Source organism: Ylistrum balloti, unplaced genomic scaffold (assembly GCF_031769215.1).
Source record: "Ylistrum balloti isolate Yb309-2 unplaced genomic scaffold, AGI_CSIRO_Ybal_v1 Utg370174, whole genome shotgun sequence".
Taxonomy (NCBI): domain Eukaryota; kingdom Metazoa; phylum Mollusca; class Bivalvia; order Pectinida; family Pectinidae; genus Ylistrum; species Ylistrum balloti.
In genome coordinates, this window is record NW_026782163.1 from 60,761 (window position 1) to 87,971 (window position 27,211).

The window sequence follows — 27,211 nt, forward strand, 5'->3', positions numbered from 1 at the left end:
GGTAATATCAGTTAACAAGGGAAACCTACATTGAAACTGTAACGAAAGATCCTAAAGGGATCTTAGTGTCCACTGTTGTTTGATCTTTATTACCAGGTATTAACAAGGGAAACCTACATTGAAACTTTAACGAGGTCCTAACGGGATCTTGGTACCTAGTGTTGTATGATCTTTATTACCGGGTATTAATAAGGGAAACCTACATTGAAACTGTAACGAAAGATCCTAAAGGAATCTTAAGTGTCCACTGTTGTTTGATCTTTATAATGAACAAGGAAACCTACATTGAAACTTTAACAAGAGATCCTAAAGGGTTCTATGTGCCTTTTGTTGTATAATCTTTAAGCTTTATTATAAACAACAGAAACCTACAATGTTCTTGACAAGCTGGATCTCTTCCTTTTTCCAATCCATTTTTTTTTTATCAATTAATAATATATTGTATTGATAGATATGTTGCATGAGAAACAATAACAAACTAGAACTGTTAAAATCCAAGATGGCCACCTGTTAGCCTTTCTTTTTTTATCAGTCCAAAAATGGGCAATGTAAAACTATAAAAGAACCAATGGGAACCTACATATAAAATCTGAGAATGTTGTGTCTAGTACATCTATGGGAAAAAGAGATGAAAGATACTGAATACCAAAACCATAATCTAAAATTGAACATGTTGTCCATTTTTTTGCTTGAACATTATCAAAAAAGACATTTCATAACTGGGCACAAAGGGAAAACCTTCATATGAAATTTGAGAATGATCCATCCTGTACATCTGCAGAATACACTAAACTAAAACTGTCAGAAGTCAAGACGTCACATGTTGGACTTTTTTTTGGAAATTGAGCAATGAACATCTAAGGAATAGGGAGAACCTACACAATTTTTTTCTGAAATTTGAAAATGATCTATCTAGTGCTTCTCCAGAAACAGAGATTGTCAAAATCTAAAATGGCCACCTGTCAGTCATATCAAGGGGAACCTACTTGTAAACTTACAAATGGAATCTTGAATAATTCATCAACTACTCTCAAGCTGGAATAAGAATTGTTTAAGGATGAACAGACAGATGACAAAAAAACAAAGAGATGGTTGGTTAAAAATCTGCATCTAAAGTATAACTATAAGGATCAAGGGGGACCTGCGAATGAATTATAATAACAATACTTCAAGTATTTCAGCAACAGCAATAACAAATGTTTTAATTGTTAAAATCCAAGATGACAGCCTGTCAGTCACTTGTTATTTTTCAATCTAACTGAAAACTGAATGGGCATAACTTGCCAAAATCCAAGATGGCTGCGCATCTGCATTTTTATTTAATGATCAGTCTAAAAATTGAAAATAACCAAGAGGAACTTTCAATCGAAATCTCAGAAATATTCATCCAGTACTTCTCAAGAAATAGTGATAACCCGAATTGTTTAAGGAATGATGATGAACCATAAATCACAAGAAAAGTAGTAAAATCATGCAAAAAATGATTTAAAATTTATGTATTTTCAACATAGTTTATTTTCAAAATGACATGAAAATTAACAACAATTTCGGAAACAACACACCTTTACTGATATCAATCTCATAATAAGGAAAAATACATTTAATTAAGCCCAGAACAAATTCAGCAATGATTGACATAGATATACGCACCTCCCAGCACCTGATCTGTCATTACTACACTAAACAAGTATTTACCATTAATGTCACAAAGTATAACTTGTGCTCATTAAACATTTACTGGAGATCACCAAATTATATGAGATGTATAATTTGAACATTATGTTATGAATTTCAGGAAATATCTTTTTTACTCAGATTTCCCATTTCAAAAGTGATAAGTGTGTCATTTGACCCTAAATTAAAAGTTGAAAAAAGACCATCAAAACACATGTAATTAATAATCTGGGGGTAGATATGGAACAAAACATTTGAGCAGTTCATGAGATAGAGTAATTACAAAAGAGTTCCCTGTGATTGTTGACTTATGACCACAGAAATACAAATACGGTTTTCAGATACATATCTTAATTTCTTGTTAGGTCAACACATGTTATATGGCTTGCCTGACTGAAGATCATGACATCACAATACAAAATGTATTAAACTTATCCCATTTCTAATTAATTTACCTTGACAAAGGCTCTGTCAAAAGACCTGTTTGATAAATCTCTTACAATTCTCTTTATACATCAATTACATTTTAATTGTGGGGTTCATGAGATATCTTGTGCACCATCTCTTTGATTCAATTGGTCCATACCTTTGACCTTTGGAACATTACTGATGACTACTTATGAGACGTTGTGTGCTGAAGCTTTTTGCTAAAGACACAAGCACAGACTCCCTGCAAAAGCAATTACAAAATAAGCTCTCTCTTAATTAGGCTGAGAGAAAACTGCATACAATCTTGAAATGTATCAAACATCTACCATACATTCTCACCTTTTCTGAATGGCATCTAAGGTCATATGGCTTTCTAAATCCAATACACTAAGTACTTGGTATGTTTGCTGTCATTAAAGGTGAAATTCAGTACTCAACAAACATTTTCACAGTGAATCAAAATGCAAAAAAATATTTTTTCATGTTTGTATATGCAAAATGTAATACATGCAAACCAGCCTAAACATTGATAACTGCAAAACATCAGCCCTGCAAAAATTTATCAACCATAGAGGAATGCATTACAAATTGTGTGAAAACTGCAATGTCACATTTGTTAAGTAGGACAGTATATTTTGCTGACTAATGCTTTATATATATTCAATTTACTCTGTATTCACATTTGTTCTCAAACAAAATGATCGTGCCTGATGATATTTACATTGTTAATCATACCTGTAAATTTACATTGGAATTATAGTATTGCTAAATCCATCAGTGAATCTGTCATCTAATATATCTGTATCTTTCATAACATATTAAGTCTGGAATAATGTGAAGATTGCCTAACTTATTTCCTTATGTCTTAGCGAATAGAAGATTGATTAAAAAATCAGGTTTATATTTCATGTGATTTGTCACAAAAGTCTCATGTCATTTTCATGGTAATGTAACAAATAACCTAAATGTTTAAAAAAAATGAAGTAATGTAAGAAAGTAGTGGAAAATAATATTCGGATATTCCAAAATATGTTTTATTATGCAAAAAATATGTAGATATTTCACTCAAGGATTTTTCAATGGGTCAAACGTGTGACTTTCACATGTTCTGATAACTCAGATTTTGCATTCAATGGTAAATTATCTATATCCCAAACCCCATAATGATGGAAACATTTTTCTTCTTCTATCTTTCATACCTGCCTGATTATGGAAACATTTTTCTCCCACATCTTATCATAAGTTTTGGTGAAGCATGACAATTCTAATGCAATATCAAATTGAAGGTACACATACTTAAAACAAATTCATGTTCTTGAACAAAGAGTATGTAATCAAGACATGTGTTGTAGTATACCGCTCACTAAAAAAACTAGTGCAAAACTCTTAGAGAGTAAGATATTATAAAAATATCACTGATAAATCCTTTGTTAAGCACCTGAGGGGCTCTAACTGACATTAATGGATGTAAAACCTGTTAAATGAATAAATATGTTGTCAGAATAACAAAGGCTACTTAAGGTTGGTTCAAAGTCGTGCCATTGTGCAGAAAGTTGCATATGTTGGCCACCATCTCTGTATAGACGATGATACTGGAGACTAATGGAAATGTCACCATCAACACTGTGTAACATAGAAAAAGATACTTCAGGATGAGACGAAAAGAATCTTTCACCATCACCAATGTTTGATATAACAGGGACATTTCACCATAAGGATAAAACAAAAGTATCTCAGACCTGGAAAAGAAAGGACTCTCTTATCATAGCTCAAAGAAAATGTAACCTGCAATGTGTTTCACATGTGACTGACAAAATCTTACACCCTCTTTGGAATGAGATGAGGTGATCTCAACCCAAGGAGAAAGATTCTTTAGTAGGTACACATGAGGCTGGTCAAATGATTGCCAGCCCTGAGGTTTGAGAACCACCTATCACACCTTCAGGAGTGTATGATTGGTTTTTTCTTACCCTTCTGGGCTTTTATATGTGTAATATAGAATTATTGCTGTGATGTCATACTATTATCCTGACTGGGGAATCCCCCTTTTCACTATGTGTTATGACAAGGAAAGTTTACACCAGGAAAAAGGTGGATACACCTGTCCAGGATAGGACAATACAGCACCTATCATATCTGCGTATGGAAGATGGGGACACTATGAAATCCTATCAAATAACGTAAAATTTGAGTCTGAATGGATGCTTTGATTGAACTCTATGACTGCAAAATTTGTAAACAAAGTCAATATTTTGGCAAGGTACAGGTTAAGAAAAATATATGGCACGAAATGTACACCAGAACATTAAAGAGTACTTCAAAAGTTTCATGGTAAGTTTCATTCATTGTAATCATTCCTATACACTGAGGAAACTATGCCAAATGACCATGAATTGTCACCTGTGAAAATGTTTGCTGATATCTTTGTAAATATTTTGAGCACTTGTAATATTTGTGATGAATTCACAAATTTCAGTTTTCCTTATACAGGTATCTGGCTAGGTCCACAACTGGGAATCAATGGGTGTAATATATATGGCATATTTATCCCACAGTAGGCATTATGTATGTCACATAAACGGAGGCAGGAGAAATATCAGACAAGTATACATGAAGATGTGTGGAAGAAATATGTTTCATAAACCTGGACATGTACAAAAGGTTGGGGAGAAATTAAGTTTCTTATTCATACATATCAGGAAGAATTTTTGTATTTAACTATACATATAGGTTTGGGATAGTTGGTTTTGTTACACATAAAGTTGTTGGAAAAACGATATAAATCTGCAACACAATCACAATAAAATGTCACACTTGGATGCCAAAGAATGTTATATAGTATCTAATGTACAATTTATTTAACAGTTCATTGGATCTGATAAGTAACTCCAATAAAACATTTTTCTAACTATTATCTAAAAATGACAAAACTGAATTATACAAACACTTATATCATTAATCTGAGAAACTTGTACATTTCAAATGTCAGAATAAATGGATTTTAGTTTTTTTCTATCTCTGGCTTAGTATTTATAGTCTTGGGATAAGACAGAGCCTTGCAGACAAATGTATTGTGTACAAGTGTTTGCCTGCAAAGCTCTGCAGATTATTTCCTGATTAAAACTAAAATAAATAATTTAACATTTTGTAATCCTTTAAATACATGAAGAACAGCCATATCCATTTTGTTGTCTCTACATTAAAAAATTAGTGAAAACAGTTATGGATGTTAATTACTATAAGTTAGATTACAATTTCTTTCTGGTTACTTTATAATATTATTGATTGTAATATGAACTTGATTTTCAATAAAAAATTTCGACAGTTTTGCCTTTTATAATATTTTACAATATTTACAACCTTAAGAAACATATGTTTAAAAAACAGGACATACAGGTGAAAAGATATGAAATCAGTTCAAGTAAAACTGCTTAGAGGTGTGCAAGGCAGTTTTACTTAAACTGATTTCATATCTTTTCATCTGTATGTCCTGTTTTTTATACATATGTTTCTTAAGGTTGTAAAAATTGTACATTTTAATATGTCTTGACCATACGAAAGATGAGCTCTATGCTCAATATGTAATCAAGAATAAATAAAGACGATTATTATTATTATTACAGGCAAATGGCACATACACTTCATTTACTTAATGAATCTTTTCAAAATTTGCTGTAACAAAATTTTCAGTTTTATGAACAAAGTTGAATTTGAAGAACCGTGGACAACTCTACCAAGACATTTGTAAATGAAAAACATGTACATAGCAAAACGGAGGAAAAAACCTGGTCAACTTAAGGCAAACTTGAAAATCTGACTGGTTTACACAAATATACAGAAAGCATTTAGAATTTTGTTCTTCCTTCTTTCATTGATTACAAATCAAGAAAGCTTATATAAGGCTTGTGTTAGATACAAGTCACCTTCTCTGTTTGCATATGGGAATAATTTAGGCTGAATTTGATACGTTTTTTACAGAGTCCCATGACTTCTGTACGAACACAACACATGTAATCTTCATACATTTTTTAACAAGACTGATCTGTGCAAAGTGGAGACCTGTAAATAAACTGATTTCAGTAAAGTTAAAATAATGTATAAAAATGTCATATGATCAACAGCATTAATCATACAAACAGTACTCGGACAGGAATAAATTAAATAGGGTAAACTTTCAATCCCTCCTCTTTATACCAGCATTGTATAAGAACAAAACCAAGAGGCCTGTTGGGCTTGTCTCACTCACCTGGCTTATTTTACTCAAATAGATTAACTTAAACTAAAGGAAAATTATTTTAAATACTTGTGTCTATTTCTCTATTAGGTCTCATAACCCAAGAATGCTTCAGACCCCACTCCCTCAAACTTTCTTTTCATATCTAAATCTATCAGAGGATTAAACTATTAAGGGCTTCAACAGGTATTTCATCAAAGCCTTTTTATTTCAAAAGTGTTGAACAGCAACCTTTGAACTTAAACCATGACTGATGACCAAAATCTTTCCTAGTATAGACCATGGTGAAGAGATGCTAAAGTGTAATTAGGAAGTAAATTTATCCATGAGACTCATGAGACATCTTGTACACAAGATTATAACCGACGGATGCATGCACTCATGGATGTATAGACAGTGATAACTAAATACCCCTTTACATTAATGAAGGGTATAATGATACACTTGTACACAAGTTAGAGCTAGGACTGTGTGCACAGACTTGGTAAATTGTCCACCTTGACCTGGTGTTCACGTGACCTTGACCTCCACACTTTGATTGAACAATCATCGCTGACTGTGATGAGTGTCTCTGTGTCACGTGGATTAAAGGCCACTGAGTTTACAACATCCGTGTGAGGAAAGCGTGCCAGGCAAACACCATAGTGGCGATCCCATATATAACCATGTCTGTCCTCTGCTCCACTGAAAATTATATACAAAACATGATTATACAAGGAGATGAACACAAATAATTTAAAAACTAACTTGATGATAGGAACATAGATAAAGGTTTATGGAAATTTTGAATTAACATGGGTGAAAAAGTATACATATGAACAATTCATTTTCATGCAAGTTCACCGGAGTTGAATTTTTGTTTCTAACAAATGACAAGCACAAACTTTAACAAAACTGCTTTATCCCATATCTAGCATACAGATTAAAGCCTGCAGACTATTGCTTGTAGCAAGTGAGAATTTACAATGCAGAAGTTTGAACAAATCCTACTCTAAGGGGCCAAGCAGTTTTCAAAACATTGAACCTACTTGACAACAAAATCCAACCTGTCTTGATATTCCAACATCTGAACAAACTTGGTATCCCTTCATCCCATTTTGCTACAGGTCCAATATAATACCTCTGGGCCTTTTGGTTATTGAGAAAAAACTTTATGATTTTAGGTTTATTTGTCCCCTGTGACCTTGAAAGTGGTTCAAGGTCATTCATTAGAAAAAAACTTGGTAGCCCTTCATCCCATATCAGACCTCTGGGCCTTCTAGTATTGAGAAGAAGTAAAAAAAAATATCAATTGTTTATGATGGACGACACAGGATACACAACACACAACACACAACTCACAACACAAGATGCACTACACAGGAGGTTGGACAAAAGGTGACCAAAAAGGTCACCTGAGACTTTGTCATCAGATCATCAACACATATGGAATCAATAGACATCAATACATCAACAGACATCAATAGATAACAACAGACGTCAATACACATCAACAGATGTCAATAAACATCAACAGACATCAATACACATCAACAAACATCAATACATATCAACAGACATCAATACACATCAACAAACATCAATACATATCAACAGACATCAATACACATTAACAAACATCAACACATATCAACAGACATCAATACACATCAACAGACATCAATACACATCAACAGAAATCAATACACATCAACAGACATTTATAGATAACAACAGACGTCAATAGATAACGACAGACAACAATACACATCAACAAACATTTATAGATAACAACAGACATCAATAGATAATGACAGACATCAATACACATCAACAGACATCAATACACATCAACAGATGTCAATACATATCAACAGACATCAATACACATCAACAGAAATCAATACACATCAACAGACATTTATAGATAACAACAGACGTCAATTGATAACGACAGACATCAATACACATCAACAAACATTTATAGATAACAACAGACATCAATAGATAATGACAGACATCAATACACATCAACAGACATCAATACACATCAACAGATGTCAATACATATCAACAGACATCAATACACATCAACAGAAATCAATACACATCAACAGACATTTATAGATAACAACAGACGTCAATTGATAACGACAGACATCAATACACATCAACAAACATTTATAGATAACAACAGACGTCAATAGACAACAACTGATGTCAACAGACATTCCAGATGAATGTTGTTTTACTGTGAAAGTCATATGTATCAAAGGCACAAAGTCTTATTCCTCCTACCTTGCAACATAGTCTTTACAAACATCTAGGAAGATGAAGAAGCATTCATCATTTGGTGTATAGGCTTTGTGAGATCTGTGCATGGTTCCAACTTCCTTCATCTTAAGTAGATCAATGACATGGATATCTATCTCCTGGGCTATTGGTGGTGGGTACAGAGCATTCTCTATACAATAATTCTTTGGCCATGGTCGATTGTTTACATAGAGATATCTGACAACAAAGAAATTTCCTTGTTACCTTATATATACAAATATTGAATTAAAATTCAACTCTTTCTAAGCAAAAGTCATACACACATATACATGCAAGTTTCAGCCATACTTGAAGCTATGAGATTACGCATGACACAAACAGCTTCTGCATGTTAATCATAAAAGAGTCTTTTCAACATACACTAATCATTTGGTCCAATACCTGGTACGGCCAGTCCATAAATTGGAACAAAGTGATAACTGTATAGTTGTTTAATTTTGCAGGCCTAATATCTCATGGTTCAGGAGTAATAAATTACAGTGGTTAGGGACTAACTTTGTTAGACAATGGTATTCTCACAGTGAGTTGGGGACATAGCCCACATCTGGAGAAAGGGTCTTGAGGCTAGGAAGAAAATCTATGGGCAAAGAGAGAATGGCAATGATAGAATTCAGAAGACATAAACACAAGCAAGATGTACTGAATGCATTTCACAAAAAAAAGGAGGGAGGCAATGATAAAATGAAAGTAAAGGTGAAAGAAGACTTCTGTTAACTATCAGAAAAATAAAAAAAAAACTGTACTATTATCTAGAGATGACAAGGTCTATGGCATGGGTTGGACAAAGCACACACCAGATCAATCACATTGTGATCAAAGGCTGTACATTCTCTATAGCTATCATAGCGTTGAGAAAGACAGAGGGGAAAAAAAGTGCTTTCGTGTTGGTTGGAGAAATTTTCAAGACAGAGACATGACCAAGATCCAAGTACATGCAGTAATATTAACTGATATCATTGAATGTGAATGGTCTGATGAACCTTGTAACTAGTTCCTTTTCTGATTGTTTGAAACAGTGTGATGTTATTAGTGCGGCAAAACTTTTTGTAGAACAAAGGAAGAATCTGAAAATGTGCCACAGTGATCAAGGTAGAAATTCTGGAGGTATATGAATATTTATATCAGGGGACAAAAATATCCTTCTAATTTGAAAGAGTTCTTTGTCATACTCAGAATGGTATATTTTTTGTTATGAGGAAATCTGTGGAGCTACTGAACAAGGACACAATATTTAGTTTGAAGTATATTCCTCCAGCAACTCTTACTCAGTAAAGAAACTCACAGGAATTGGGTAGAATCTTTAGAATGAAAGTTCAATTAGTTATTAGTAGAGTTTTACCGACAATGATTACAATAGAATGAGGAGAGTAATATTTCACTGATTGCTTTAACTCTTCATGTACTCAAGCATCTGAGGATACATTAATAAAAGAATTGGTATTCATAAGTTGAATGGCAGGGCAGGCAATGATCACGATGGGAACTTCAGTTTTTTGTTATATGTAGCTAGGCAATTGCAAGATGAGGTGGATGAGACTGTCCAGACATTAGCCAAGATAATTTCAAATGTTGAAGAAGAATGTGGAATGCATATTAATATGTCTCTTGATGGAAGACAGGACACTAAAGCAATCACCCTGGTAGGATGACAAATGCTGAGAAATATCAGCTTATTAGCTGCTTGGCAAGTTTCAAGTATAAAACCTATATTAAGATTAAGTGCTGTACAGAAAATGTAGAAATAAGTTTTTAAAAAATCTGCAAACAGAAAACTGAGCATGAGAAAAAGAGAATTCATAGTTTACAAATTTAGGTGCATGATGAGTGAATCTGTGACTTATGGAGAAATATGAAAGCATTTAATAGAAATTCTATTAACTATAACATATCTGGTGAAAATGGTGTGAATATTTCAACAAGTGTACTACTGGGCACCAAAGAATTATATGGAAATGGTAATAATGAGTCAACATGTTTAGAGGGAATACAATAAGTTTAAATGATAGATAAGAAATGGATGGAAAACAGAATCACTGTCCAAATATTGCGGCCATCGAACTTGCTTCAGCTATCATAATAATAAACCTTACTATGAAATTTGAAGCTGATCTGTCAGAACTATGATACTCAAGTTATTGAGCAGACACCTCGTGTGTCACGCTCCCACTCATAACAATTGCGCCCCATCTTTCCATGGGCTTATAAAAAGCTAATAAATAACACAAATTTTAGTGTATATACTACTTTTAAAGAAGAAGTATGAGTTTGGTCATAGAGAACCTGTGTTCATTGAAATATTGGACATTAAGTAAGTCTTGAAGAAATCAAGATGGTCATTAGAAGAAATTAATAACATCATTAAACAAAGGAACTTCAAAATAGCAAAGCACCAGATGCAGAAGGGATTCTTAATGAGCAGTTAAAGTGTGCCAACAGGATGCTGATGCCCTACCTGCACACACTGCACAATCATATCAATAAAACCAACATGTTTCTGACAACTGATGGGAGGGAAAGGCTGTAATAAGGTATGCAATTGCATAAGAAGGGGAATATGTCTGAGACTAATAATTATAAAGGGATTTCATTACTTTCTGTACTGGGAAAAGTGTTCACTAAAATCTTAAATAATAATCTGGTAAAATGATGTGAAAGAATAAAAAGAATTTATGAAGAACAGTGTGTGTAAAAAAAGGATACAGTACCTGTGACAATATATTTGTACTGAAATCATTAGTACAGAAATATTTAAGAGAAGATTTTACTTTTTCATTTTCACAGACTATTTCAAAGCATATGACAATATACAGCAGTACTTATTAATGTTTGTCTCCTTAAAAACAGGTATAACAGGTTGTTTTGCAAGAGTCGTTGACTCCAATAGCATAAGCATGCAATTATGACCATATGTACAGTTTGAGAGTTTACTATCATTGGAGAGAGATTTGACTGTAGGGTCAGAAGGGTGTATGTTTGGTTAGTCTGATGTTGTTAACCTTGTATCTGATAAACTTAACAGAAATGCTTATGGATGAGAAACATGATGCAATATATGTAAATAAGAGAGTGTGATATACCTCATCTTAATTGTACACAGGTGAGGTGTTCGGGATATTGTAATAAGACAGCAGAAAGATATCAACGGTGTCCAAATGCTCTGTGATTGCTTAAAGGTAAATATTAGAAAAAACAAGTTGGTTGTATTTTGATGGGGTGTCATCAAAATTTTGAAAAAGAAGAAACTATATCTTTTCACTTCAAGGCTGTCATGACGCAACCCCTGTGATGATCTGTCAAAACAGGTAGCAGAGCCCATGAATATGCTCTTATGATCAAGGACTTTTCTTGTCTGATAGAATGATTGTACCAATTCTTTGTTATATTTTTGAGATCTGAGGGTATGAAGAGGTGAATTGTATAGAAAAAGTACATCTTAAGTTTTGAAGCCTCTTCTAGGCATGTCTTCCAATACAAGAATAGCTGTTTTCCTTGGTGAGTTGGGCAGATATCTACTGCACACCAAGTAAATGTACACCCTATTATATAATGAATACTGGCTAATGAAAGTATTAGGTACAATGAAACTAGGCTTCCATATGTTTGTTACATGTTACTTAAAGTTGATCAGTCAGTGTCTCATTTTTCGCCATTTACACATAGTCTATATGAAAGCAAATTTACAACCCAGACATAAAAAATTAACAAGAGGAAATAAATCTGTATTAAGCGGTTTCAGTCCTTGAATTTGGTACAATGGACATACTCTTAATATGACCAATGTATACACCACACCAAGTTTCATGATCCTAGTGTTAATAGTAACCAAGCTTAAGTCATGCTTCATACAAAAACATTTTTAACAAAGGGCAATAACTCTGTAATTAAGGGGTTGTGAGCCCTGACATTTGTACACTGCACACCATCTTAGTACGTCATGTACATCATGTTTTATCATCCTAATTTAAATGTAATCAATTTAAATACATAGACTCAAAACTTTAACAAAGGGCAATAATTTTTTAACAAAGGGTTTGCAGACTCTGAATTTGATAGACTACACATTGTGTTTGTATGACTAATGTATACATGGATTCATTATCCTTGTTTAAATGTAAGGAAATATTAAACAAAGGGCAGTAACTCTGTACCTGAGAGGATGTGGGCCCTAATTTTTTACCAGTGCACATTGATTAGTATGAGACCAACATAAACATCAAGATTCATCATTCTTATTTAACTGTGGGTAAATATATGCTACAGACATGAAAAGACAGTCAATCAATGCATGCTTACAAACCAGGTATTCAACAGGAAACTGTGAAACTTCCTGTATATATTCAGAGAAGTGATAAAGACAAAGCAGGAGAGACTATCAAGTTTTTCAAGGCTGCAAATGAAGTTGCAATCTTATCTCTTTTTTCATAACAATTATCTTTTCCTGGATAGGTAAATTCACAATTTTTCCTGATGTGAGATTTCCTTGTCCCACCCTCTGGATGATAAGACTACACATGCCCCATGCACTTTCTGGAAACAGCTTAGGTGACATCACCGATATAATCCGGAGGTGGAATTACTTTTATGAGATCACACATATATACCTAATATCATCTGCTAATGAAATCTTGTGTTATCCTCAAAAATGAAAATCCTGTGTTATCATAAAGATTGAAACTTATCTCCATCCAAAACTTACTATTCAACATATGTCTAAAATATCAAAAGTATACTTTTATTTGACATTATATTGGCATGTACACTGGAGTTATATTTTGTGTAAGATAGATCACAAAGCCTGAAGCGTCTGAGGTGCGAGTCTTGTCACTATTCATACACCATTCACATCTGTTAGTTTACACACAATACAATTGCTTCACCCTTTTTAAGGGTCAGAAAAGGGATCTCAACGCTCAGAAGAAGATTATTAAGCAGTCAAACACAAGGCTTACTTAACCTTCCTCCATGAGTTGAGATCCCCCAATCTCATCCTGAAGAGATGAAAGATTCTTATTAGTCTTCGGTGATTATATCTTTTAGTTACCATTATGAAAGGGAAAGTATTTCTGTGGCAGTGATTTGAAGTCAACTGGAATAAATACCTGTTATCTGGAGAGAAGCACATGCCAATGATATGACCATGCATGTCAATGATCTTGTCCACATTATCATTTGGTTGGTCATCCGACATCTGCTCATTTGTTTTAGGAAGTAAACACAATTTGGAGTCAGAACCCTCCACCTTTGCAAGTGACTTGATACGTTTAATACCAATCTGGTGTGGTGTGTAGGTCTCTGAACCCATTGTAAACACAAGATACTTATCCCTCATGGTGGTATACTTTTTCTCAGATGCGAGTTTGTTTTCACTCAGATTATGATCTGGCCTATCCATATCACTGTTTGCTACAACACAATACTTTGGCGAATTTCTGGCAGTAGTGGCTTCCCTTGTGGCTAAGTACTTTGTCTGTAAGGGAGAGCCATACACTGACCCATCCACATACATTCCGGAGTGACAAAAGTCCTCACAATACTCCTCTTCATCCTCTTCATCTGACAACATATCCCCTAAGCCCTGACTCTCCTCATAACAATCTGCACTGTTACCATCTTTAACACGTTTCTGGCGATCATGCTGGATACAGCTAGTTACTATAGGCAAAGTATTTGTCATCCGACTTTCACTGATACAGGTTGTTATCCTAGCACTGGTCAGTCTAGACATATCTAAACCATCAGGTTGGCTTTCTGTCATGGTACCAGAGTGTCTGTGCATAGAACTATTTTTGGATGTTGCATTGGTTCTCGAAAGTTTGTCATTATTACAAAAGAGACTTGAGTTTCCAGATTGGCTTGTTACCATAGAAATTGGTTTTGAGTCAGAACTACATTCCGCCTGTTCGGAGTCCAGGACAAACTGAATCTCGTCTTGTGCCTGACGATAGTCCTGACCATATTCAATTGTCCCATTACGCCGATCATTATTTTCATCTTCATCCAGCTGAATAAATCTGTTTTGAAATGCACCGTTTTCATAAACCTGTACACTCTGGACATTCCGAGCAGTGCCACCTGAAGCTCCCTGTACATTTTGGGTCTCCCCAAAGTCAGAATCCTCCACAATGTCATCATTTCGTAGATTACTGTCCACAAGCATGTTAGCTCCTTGTGTACACTTGGTCAAGTGATTGTCAACCACACTGTCAACACAGCTGTAGTCTGTTTCCTCTGCATAATCTGCTACCATTATAGTACGGATTGAGCTCGCGTTGACATTGTAAAAACGGTAGAGCCTCATCACCACTGACTCATGTTCCGATTCCGTTTCCTGTGAGGCCTTGTTTAGCCATAGTGTTGAACATGACTGTAACTGTCCAGTCCAGTGAAGGTTCCCAGACAACAAGTAGTGGTCATTATACCACGTCCCAAATACATCATATGGCTTGTTTATCACACGGGCTTGCAGCTCAAACTCACCTGTAAAGTTTAGTTAATCCATGTAGTGATTTATAACAATACAATAACTTTACATACACATGAACATTTATATGTATAATATTGATAACATTAAGCCTATGTATTCTATGAAGCAATCAGGAAATCATTCTATAGGTCATAGAGACGTACTGTAATACATCTCATCATTGTGACATTGCTTAAAAGTTACGGTTCTTCATCTGAACAAATGTGATGATCTCCAATCAAGCCAGAAGGTTTCAAGCAAAGTATAATCATTCAGATCATCATGTTATACACAACGAGACAATTTGGCAAATTGCAGTTCCCCTGATCAAATGTGAATTTACTTCTGAAGAATGCAGTGTAAATGAACTAAGAAGTAGTGCAGGAGATAGAGCCCAGACAAACTATTTTTAATTTGATGTAGATTATAGGTACATATAAAATGTAGGTCAGATTGACCTACTTTTGATGCTTGACAAACCACCTCATTTAAGTGATCCCAAGTCCTAAGTATGAAGTTCAAGTGACAAGTAGTGAAGAGGTAGAGCCCAGACTAACTTTTGCTCTGACGAAAGCTATGTCAAAATGTAGGTCAGAGTGACCTACTTATGATACACAACACACACCCAAAACTATAGCTAGCCTCCCCCCCCCACCCACCCTCCACACACAAACACACACACACAACATCCTGATTCTCTGTGAAGGACTAAAATTTGTTTTTTTAATATTAGATGCTGTGAATTGGAATGGCCCTTCACACACACATACAGCTACAGCATATTTTTGGGGTACATTCTACACGTGGGTTTTCACCAAGTACTGCGGTTTCCTCCCACAATAAGACCCCTCGAGCGCTTACATCCGGGCCAATAAGATAAAATTAGTTGACATAACTTGTTTCACAATTGTTGTAAAATAAATAAAGTTTATATTTTTCTAATATTAAAATCAAAATTACACTAAAACATGATTATTTTTTCAATTTTCAATGTTTTAAATCTGCTTTGTTGCTTGTTAAATGAACATAGAATATAACATAAAGGAAATAATTTGAAGGGTGACTGCTGATTACCTTTCAGACTAAACACAGCAATCTCTCCTGATGTACTGTTGGCCCCAAAATGGACCCCAGATACTAAAAGAAGTGTATCACTTTCATTAAATTGTGAAAACTGTGTGTACTTCCAGGTAAGCATCTTCATGTCCTCCTTGTATTTCAATGTAACAGGGTACAGTGCATTCCATACCTACAGTCAAAAGTCATAATTATTATATGAAACCAATTATCATAATAATGAATATACAAACTCGAAGGTCGTCATTATAATACAAAGTCAAAGATCATGATCATTATGCTAAGTTCAAGGTCATAACCATAAAACAAAGTCATACCTCATAATAACACTACAAAGTCATAATTATGACACAAAGTCGAAGGTCATAATAATACAAAACAATTTCTGCTCTCAAGGAGCTTCAGTCTTTAGAATGAAACTGGGAACAGGAACACAGGCAAACACAATGATTGTGATGAGGGGGGGTGGGGGGTTATGTCTGATGTTTTTCATTTCATACATTATGAAAATGTACTTTATTGTACTCCTACCCGTATGTAACCATCCTTTGAACATGTGGCAAACATCTTGCCATTGTGCGAGAAGCTGACATGGAGAACCTGATCACTGTGCTGTCGAATGACCTCACTCTCAATGACGGGTGTGTGATAGTATAAACGTTTGTACTCTTTTAACCAGGAAGATCTACCAGGTGCGATAGGAACAGATCTATCAATCTGCCAGTGACGGTAAAAAATAGATCTCCACAGGTATTCATCATAGCTTACTCTCAACCAACACCTGAAAAAAACAAGATTCAGCAGCTATTACTACTTTAGCTAAAATGCACGATAGAAGTTGGTGACAAAGCATGGAATTATCAGAATATCCAATTAAAGTCAATTTTCTAGCAGAGTAACTTTCTGTGATTCTAAACAGCTGATGTCTTACATCACATGAATAAAAAGACTGTGTCCATAGATGAAAAGGCCACTTAAGGTGTAAGGCCCTTCAACATGACACATTTCATGCAATAAGAAATATGACCTTGAACCAGAAGCAGAATTTGTTTACTTTACAACCTGAGTTGCCATCTTGGTTCGACATAGACCCTCAGTCAAAGCGTGCAATATATTGTTTGGGAGTCTTTGAGGAAGAAAAAAGGTGGCCTGTAGGGCTGAGATCATGTTCATATAATGCTTCCAGGTTTTATGCATGATCCTCAAGGAATGAATTGATAGTACTTTTCCTCACTTACCTGTGATTTACCTGTGATTTTTTTTAATATTTGCTGAAATGAATTGATATTAATCATTGCCCGATTGAAAATAAGGGACATTACAAGGTCTTCTTTGACTAAGCTTAAGTGAAAAAATTCCTAATTTCAACTAATTAGATTCATTATGTTGTCATAGTGTCATCATAGTAACAGTTGATACACCTGATATGTCAAATTATAGACTTTGTATACTGCAGTTACAACATTTGATTCAGATTGAATTATTGTCCTATTGTCCTACATATAGGAAAACAAGTTTAGAGTGACCAAGTTACCATGGACATGGCAACGAAAATTTTAGAGCAAAAACAAAAAGTCACTAGCACATCTATCTTTGGTCCTAGACATTCCTACGGAAAAGTTGTCGGAAAAGGATCTCTTAAAAACAGATAGACATTCAGATTGACATCCAGACAGGGTGATTACAATATACCCCTCAAACCAAATTCAGATGAAAATTTTTCAGTTCTGTACAATAACCCTCTATCAAGACCTATATAAAGTATGGACTGTAATTATCCTAAAAAAGCTCTCTCACCTAATGTAAAAAGTTTACTATTAAAGTTTGGGAAACTTGTTTGTGAACAACTTTTACATACCGGTACTCTTTAAAAATTAGTGATGCTGCAAGAAATGAAGAAGGAGGCTTATTTCTGGGCACAGACTTATTTGTAGATAAATACATCTACAACTTGAAATCAATAGTATTTTGGACTGAAATGTGAAAAGCAATTCATTCAGAGTACAATGTATACAGATATCCTGTATATGTCCTGTTCTTCAATGCCTTTTACTTTCATGTATTCAACATTATTAATCAACTTAAAAAAATTGTCCTGAACATTTACAACATGTGACATGAGTGTACTTTAATGCAGTTTCATTATATAATCAAGTCCCAACTGATATGATAACATTACAGATGTACTGTGATGGTTGCTAAAAACATCAACCTTTACCCTTTACATTATATATACCTGCATGTGATAGATGCCTTCAGAACTGATGAGGCTGGAAGATAGGAAAAGATATGAAGCAAGATGTTATCAGGTAAACACTGCCACTCAGAAAACTCGGAAGCACTGTATTTGCTGGAGGGTGGTGTGGTATCCATGGTAACAGCAATTATGTTTCCATCTTCTTAATTAGTACACTATGTAGCATCACTGCAACAAAACAAATATGAACTAGAATTGTCATCCCAGGGATAACTTTTCATATGCAAAGCCCTCCCTTATACCTCTATATACAAAATAACTAATTTGTATTCTTCCTCGAAGCAGGACATGTTACAGCAACCAATATTATCAGGTGCAAGGTCATGCAAGTCAATAGTGCATGTGATACACCTCCAAAAAATTGCCATACCAAAATGTCTGATGGTCTGGACCAATGTCCAGACAATACATTTCATTTTTTTTTTCATTCTGCCAAATATTTTTTTCCGCACTTATAAATCATATCATTCTATGGGGCTTCACTGAATGACTGCTTCTAGCAGTTAGTTGAAATTCTGCTAGTTGAATTAATCCATACTGGAAGCTGTAGTTAACACCAACTGTAAGTCTACAGGTCCAGATTGTAATTGGGGATGACGCAGCAAAAACAACCTACAGTATAACAATCTCGCCGGATACATATACATATCCATTTGGCAATAGCAGAACCAGTGAATGTGCTGTAGTTAATAAAATCCATGGCTGTAATTGGAGAGCATGCTGCAATGACAGTCATGTATGTGTGTGGACACAGAGGATGGGGCATGATTAGTTACTGGTCAATACAGTAAGAATACAGACTGAGTATAATTAGTATCCGTACATCCATATAGAAAACTGTAGATAAATGTTAAGGTATTTAGAGTACAGGCCCAGGTTGAAACTGGGGAAGGCCCAGCAAAGACAACCATACGTGCAAGATCTTATGGATATACACATAATTAATAACTTTCTTGAAGAAATGATTTAACTGATACCTTTTATAAATTATAAACCAAATGTCTGAATTTGAGGTAAAATTCACATAACTAAATTTATGGTCCTATTCATATCATATACCAAACAATCATTCTGGTAACCCGTTAATTATAGACAGTATTCATATATATATATATATATATATAAGAAAAAAATTATATACCACATGCTTATGATAATCACATATGAACATGTGACTAAAAAAACTCCATGCACATCAATATCATGTCTGGTATATACATGTGATGTAATTAGTCCAAGTCACAGATAAGTGTTGATTATGGTCCTACATTAAGTAGAGCTACCAATAGAAAATCATATGAGAATTCCAATGAATGTAACCTCTGTATAGGTGTGTATTTATATATAGATAGCTATGTTGGACAGCAGGAAGCTTGCAGGAAAACACTATTGTAAGTATTTTAGAATTTACTGGCAAAACAGGTCAATACTACAGTGATAATATCAAGGCATTGTACATAAACCAACAGTAGGAAATAAGTGACATTGTTACTGTGTCTAATCTAATTACAACCAGACATGATTATCATATCACCAGAATAACACCCATTTGATAGTGTATACTTATCAGCAGCATAAAATTTAATACAGAGACTATAAACTCGTAAAAAAACATATCTATATCTCCCACCTCCCACATTGCTCAAGTATTAACTAAAAGGACACAACTAAGGATCAAGGTGAACTAACACACATATATATGAAATTAAGAAAGATCCATCCACTTATTCTCAAAACAAGTTTGAGCAAGAATTATTTAATGGTTGACGATGGACAGATGATGGACAACAGGCCATAGATGCAGGACAATTTTAAACATTAAAAAGTGTTTTTTAAGTGACCTTTATGAAACACAAGGTGGATAGCATAAATCCAGTACAATGGATCATCCTCCTTGGGATGACCAGAAACAACAGAAAGATCTAGCTCTATAGAGGAATGAAGACAAACTATTCAGGAAACTCTGAAGTGTAAAATTTAACACTACAGCACAAATTATAACTGAAAAAAAAAAGATCTAGAAAATATGAATTCCAGAAAATGATCAGGTGCTATAGTTATTGGTCCAATATTTATTCCATAGTCCATATGTCAGACAAAACAACACCAAGTAAAAGGATTCTCTCAAAGAACAAAAATCATAAAATTTTGGTACATCAATGAGACATACCCCACTGAAGATCAACATTGATGATATCACTTATTCTGACCAAAACTCCCAAGCAGACACCTCAAACAATCAACTGAAATTATAATTGTTCAGAATACCATTCCTTTTTCAAATCAATCTCAAAACCAAATGGGCATAACTAGAGACCAAGAGGTACCACCATAAGAAATTTAAAAAAGATCTATCCAGTACTGCTATAGAAAATAGTAATAACAATCTTTCGTTGTCAATATCTATGATTGCTGTCAGTCAGTCATGCTCTTCTGATTGATCACGAAATCAAAAGGGTACAATTACAAACTTACATATGAAATTTGAAAAAGACCTATCCAGTTATTTCCAATAAATACAAAAATGGATTACATCCTCGCAGCAATTCTGTTCTTGTTGTCCAAAAATCAATCATGCATACCTATGGACCAATGAAAACCTATACATGAAGAATAGTAATAACTAGTATTGTTTACAGACCATGGACGGCGAGCAAATTGATTAGTCCACCATCTAATGACAGTCCTACACTACAAATATCCTTATAAAGTTTTGGTAAAGCAAAGAAGGAAACTATGATAATTTTCCTTTTTTCAGCTCGATATTGAACAGTAAACACATTTAAAACGTTTTCCACACCCTCTGGCTTTATCTGAATAGTGTATAACTACTAAATTTCCTTCTCCTTATCCTGTTTTCCAGGATTCTGCATTTTCAACCTAAATGATTCATTTCTGTTCCCAACTTTAAACCTGAATTCGCCTAGTGTGATCTATTTTGTTACAACAAACAAACACATATGAATGGATATCATTTTCATTTGAAATAGGTTTTACAACACATGATGGCCATTAATTTTCACCATCAAAGTGTTCCCGGTACACATGATTTCTTAAACGCAAATTCTTAGTTTTTCCCTAACATGATGATGGATGCAGACATTTTGTTTTTGTTACTGCGACACAAACGGTGTGATATCGTAAATATTCACATTACATATGTAAGCTATTGAAGTTGAACGATCATAATGTTCACTATCGTACAGAGATCAGAGTGGTTAATGGTTTAAGAACATCTACTGCGCAGGATGTCATGGACCATTGAAAGTATTACGACCGAATTTAAACAACTAACAACATTAATCAAAATATTTAAAAAATGCTCACCTTGATTTGATAACAAATGAAAGTCGGAAAATACGAACAACAGTCAAACTACCCGTTGGAGCACTGACAAGTATGGTAGCCATGTTTGACCGCCATATTTGTTTTGGTTTTATTTTCTGGGTCATACTACTCTCCTAAACGTATACCGGAATTTATTGAAAGAAAAAAGAGGAATCGACCGGATCAGGATTGTGGCTTTTATTAAAAGTATTACTAGAAGCTGTACGATGACGAATTTTGTTGGTGTTGTTGTTGAATATATTTGTTTTCTTCTTGTCAAGCCATCCGTTATGATAAGGTCCTAAAATCAGCCAACTCCATTTAGTCAGGGCATGCCATGACTTTATGCTGTTCCAAATATCCCATTTGAACCCGATGCCATTTTGCCTGTCATAATCTGGAAAGAAATAGAAATTGATGGACCGGTTTATCACTTTTTGTCACATTATAGTATCTGTAATTCATTGAACACGCCCATATGATATTTCTGTCACATGTTACAAAATTGAATGGACACAACTTGAGGATTTTGACTATCTATCCGATAATCTAATTTTAGCTCCTCGTGCCTAAGCAAAGTATAAAATCGCGGCGGGATAATCAGAGCCCTTCGGAATAATGGGGAACATGCTCATTAAGTTTAAGAAATATGCCCCTATGTTGATACATGTAGAGAGAGAGAGAGAGAAAAGGTAGCAACTTCAGATTTTGGGCATGGTTCATTAGTGTAGCTTCGGTGTAGGTACATATACCAGTCTATCGTATTTAATGTTAGTTCCATTCCATGTTAGTAAAAACTGCTGGAAACATTTCTTATCACTCAGTGCATGATACAGCTGATGACCTGTACAATATACAGTTGATATAATTAACAGATACTCCTGCACATTTAGATATTGTCAGCCCGTTTCACCTGCATCTTACACACGACATTGAACTTTTTCACGGACATGTCTACGATAGGAACCAGAGCAAACCCTGGCCTCTACAGGTATGGATAAAATGCTTGGTTGAGAGATACAGTGTTTGATTATTTGAAAATAAATAAATAAATAAATAAATAATCCACCATCCACTTCCGTATATAATAAATAGCACCATATGTAATCAGAATTGTTACACATGACCTGGTGACTTTTATCATCTAAATCACAGGTCTTTACATTTTCGTCACCATCTTTCTCAATGCCTATGTGAATTCCATTTAAGCGTTCGTATTCTTGCCGCCTTTTGTCCCTTTCTTTCTTCAGATCCTTTCTTTTCATGTAGCTATTCGGTAATGTTCTCCATTAAATTACATTTACAGTTATTTGTTTGGTTTCGAAAATAAAATGCCCACCATTATTCATTGAACATTTTATCCAAACTTTTTGTTGTTTGATGACAAACAAATGTTTGATTATACTAAATCTTGTGAATACTTTTATAGCATTTAGTAGAAATTTCGACGAATGTCTTTGCCCTGTAATAAGCCCGCTAGAAAGTTGAATTAAGATATTGAAAAACATCAAGACGTGTACATGAGAGAGGCCTAGCTCTTCATTTTCACTTTCCAAATTTAAACAACATAAACATATATTTTATTTCTACATGTATAACAACCTTGAACTTTCCATATCGCCATTACCTGAACTGGATGGTTATGATAAAGATAATTTGCCAATCTCTTTTCATATAATATTTTTCTACGCTCCTTTTTCTTTGACACTGCATGTATAGTTAGTTGAAGAATTTTACAATCACAATCTATGGAGAATTTCATATAGTTTTTAAAAAGAAAAATATCACCAACATGTGTATCTGATACCAGTTTATACTTGCTATGCGATAATGCTTAGCCTTTTTCGAGCATTTAATGTCATCGGTTATGAAAATAAAGTTAATTTTTCGCGCGAAATCGCCAACAAGATGTCATCTTTAAAAAGATATCCATATATTGCACGATGTACCGGTAGAGCGCTATTTGTAACTGTAATCACCAGAGGAAAGTATATTCAAATGAAAGAAAAAACAAGAATAGTGGAAAAAACATATCGCGGGTTGAAAAAAACAACGAAAATACGGACATGTCAGAAGACACGTAATTCGTGTTATTTAGAAGATCGTGTATTTGATGTCAGTTAAATGCATGAAAGGATATTTTTCGTTGAATTATTTCCGAACTCCCTTCGGAACAAATAGAAGTCCAGTCTAATTAAGTTCCAGTATCAATAATCCAAAAAACAACACTCACTAATGACTTGTTACATATTTGCAATTAATGAATACGCTTGCATCTTGCATACTTCATTTACACATTGTCGGCAGTGATGAAATAAGAAGCATTGAATACGGAATACCAAGCTTTGGTGCCGTTCTTCAGCATTAAATTTTCATCCTGCAAAATGTTTAAGTTTTTCCTCATCAAAAAACATGTACAATAATATAGATATAAATGTACCTGTTTCCAAATTTTAAAAAAAGGGAGGGGTGATTCCCTAGAAACTGCGTACAGCATATGCAGCTTTGATTTCTTGTTGTACAGTAGTTATTTTAAAGACCGGATGGTTATCAGGAAATCTTCGATATTAATTTTACATTATAATCGTAATACTGATTCACAGCAAGTAATGAATGAGTCAATTATATGATTATTAGCCACCAGTAACTAATGAAGGCTGTTTGGTGGCAAAAACAAGATCTTTATGCAACCTTTGTTAATATCAAAATTTTTTTAAAAAAATCAAGATTTCAGTTTTTGTCTTTATAAATTTCGCTGGAATATCTATCATCTGGTATAATTCCTTAATAAGATATTTATCACGTGATATATTATATGAATTAAGTTTTATACAAATACGATATCTGATATATTATGCAAGATATCTTAAGATCTTGAACAATTTTCATTTCATATGGAGACTTTATGAAAAGTGCTCGGATTTTTTCTCCATAAAACTCATATGAAGTGAAAACAAGTAAGAAAAGATACATTTTGACAGGTTTTTAAGTCATCATGCAGAGGACGAAATCAAAATTAGTGCCATACTCAAGCAGGCCGATCATTTGTAACGTCAACTACATATACGTAAATTAAAGTCTTTAAAGGATCTAAAATGTCTATATACAAATGCAGATCAATTAAAAAACAAATTGTCAGAGCAAAGTACACGCGTGAATAAGGAAAATACAGATATAATAGGAATTACAGAAGTTAAAGCAAAAAAAAAAAAAAAAAAAAAAAAACCGTCAATTCAACATGAAAGCTCCAGAAAACAACATTGAAGGAAATAAAAACTACAAAATCTTTCACAAAAATGTGGAAAATGATCAGGGAAGAGGAATAAATAAGGTAAGTAAGGAACTGGATACCGATGACGTTATAATGAACACTCAATTTCAGGAAAATTTATTTATACAAATTAAACAAAACTAAATCAATCCTTCTGGGCCTTATATACAGGTCACCATATGAAAATAATGAGACTTTGCTGAACTTGATGGAAGAGGCAGCCGGAAATGGATACGAAAAACTTGTAATAATGGGAGATTTCAAATACCCAGGAATAAACTGGGAGACCTGGAATACAAATGGAGAAAGCACTGAAACACATGAATATAAATTCTTACAAACATTAATGTTACATTTCAACATATAAACCAACAAACGAGATGGCGAGGATAGCACAATCCAAACCTATTGGATCTTGTTATAACAAAGGATGAAAATTCACTCTCATCAATAGATTATCAGAGCGAACTTGGAAAAGTAATCATTGCATGCTATTTTTCAACATAACATGTAATGTAGAAGTATGTTTGCAACGAAAACAGAAAATATGTTATAAAGAAGCCAATTATGTAGAAAAAAATGATAAGTAAGGCAAATTGGAGCGAAACAGTAAAACCGTCAAACACCATAGACAAAAATTGGATTCAATTCAAACATGCAATGAAATTAGTAGAAGAAAGATTTATCCCAACAAAAATAATAATCATAGGAAGAAATAACAAGCACAGCTTTCCAGCGGATCAGGTAACACTAGACGCAATTAAGAAGAAACACTCCTTGTCCAGAAAAGCTGTGACAACTAAGGACCCAGGTAAACGAAAGCAGTACAATAAAATTTGGGATAAAGAAGCTGACTCGGAAATTAAGACAAGAGTATGAGAAAAACATTGCAACTAAAGCAAAAGCTGATCCTAAAGTCATTTGGAAATATATTAAGTCAAAGTCTACCACTAATTGCAGATTTATACCAGGACCCAACGGACAAAAATTCAGTCAAAATAACAACTGATGGTGAAAAAACCAAACATTATCTACAGGGACACTACCAGAGGAATGGAAAAAAGCTAGAGTTAGCGCAATTTTTGAGAAAGGCGACAAATGTATGGCAGGAAATTACCGACCAGTCAGCCTAACCTCAGTTTTATGTAAAGTATTGGAAACTATTTTAAGGGAACACATTATGAAATTTATGAAGGCCAATAACTACTTTTCTTCAAAGCAATACGGGTTTTTATCGGGAAGATCCACTTGCCTCTAACTTGTAGAGGTAATGGATAAGTGGACTGAAGCGTTGGGCAATGGTCAAATGATCGATTGTATCTGTATGGATTACCAAAAGGCGTTTGATACAGTTCCCCACAAAAGATTTATCAACAAACTGAAAATCATATATTTTTTTCCGAACAAATCAATTTGAGAATATCTTCTTTCTTAACTGGAAGAAGCCAAAAAGTAACGGTAAACGGAGTCGATTCGGAATGGGGTGATGTTACGTCAGGAATTCCACAACGATCAGTCCTGGGACTTATACTTTTCTTTTTTGCTGATGATACAAAGATATTTAATAGTTGAAAATAATAACCAATGTAAGGATCTTCAGAAAGACCTCGACACTATGTGCGAATGGAGCGATACATGGCTCCTCAAAATGCACCCAGATAAATACAAGCACATGAGAATAGGAAAGGCAAAATCTGAGGATGACGAGGTAAAATACAATCTAAAAGGAAAAATTCTAGAAACAGTAACAAAGGAGAAAGATATAGGTGTAATAATAGATTCGGACCTCTCTTTCGATGACCACATAAATGGAAAAGTTAAAAAGGCCAATTCTATGATTGCACTCCTAAGAAGAACATTCCAATTTAAGGACACAAAATTATTCGTTCCCTAAACAAATGTCTCGTGCGCTCCAAGCTGGATTATGCCTGTCCAGTTTGGTCCCCATACAGATATAAACATATAGATATGATAGAAGGAGTACAACGCAGAGCGACAAAATGCCTTCCAGGAATGAAAAATCTAAGCTACAACGAAAGATTGAAAAAAATCAAGTTTCCAAGACTAGCCTTCCGGAGAGTTAGGAGGGACATGATCGAATTATACAAGATGATACAGGGTATATATGACAAGGAATGCTGCAATGCTGTCCTACTATGGGAGGAC

At 34.3% G+C, this 27,211-nt stretch overlaps 1 protein-coding gene across 1 annotated transcript; it reads right to left on the reverse strand.

The window, feature by feature from the left end:
• Nucleotides 1-5,599: 5,599 nt before the first annotated feature.
• On the reverse strand, nt 5,600-21,859 carry LOC132551082 (F-box/WD repeat-containing protein 5-like). Its single transcript, XM_060215187.1, has 7 exons — nt 21,775-21,859; nt 18,427-18,615; nt 16,722-16,971; nt 16,188-16,362; nt 13,750-15,127; nt 8,615-8,827; nt 5,600-7,021 (listed from the first exon to the last, which is right to left on the reverse strand). The coding sequence occupies exons 2-7, from the start codon at nt 18,561-18,563 to the stop codon at nt 6,799-6,801; spliced, it is 2,376 nt and encodes a 791-aa protein (XP_060071170.1). The 5' UTR covers nt 18,564-18,615; nt 21,775-21,859; the 3' UTR covers nt 5,600-6,798.
• Between the last annotated feature and the right edge of the window lie 5,352 nt (nt 21,860-27,211).

Bases quoted from the DNA above. Each gene is read 5' to 3' on its own strand.
- LOC132551082 (XM_060215187.1), bottom strand. From the start codon at position 18,563: ATGGATACCACACCACCCTCCAGCAAATACAGTGCTTCCGAGTTTTCT. The intron at 8,828-13,749 runs GTATTTATTCCA...CTTTGTTGTCAG, and splicing joins TGCTTCTCTCCAGATAACAG to ATATCTCTATGTAAACAATC. The intron at 7,022-8,614 runs GTAGGAGGAATA...TATAATTTTCAG, and splicing joins TGTAAAGACTATGTTGCAAG to TGGAGCAGAGGACAGACATG.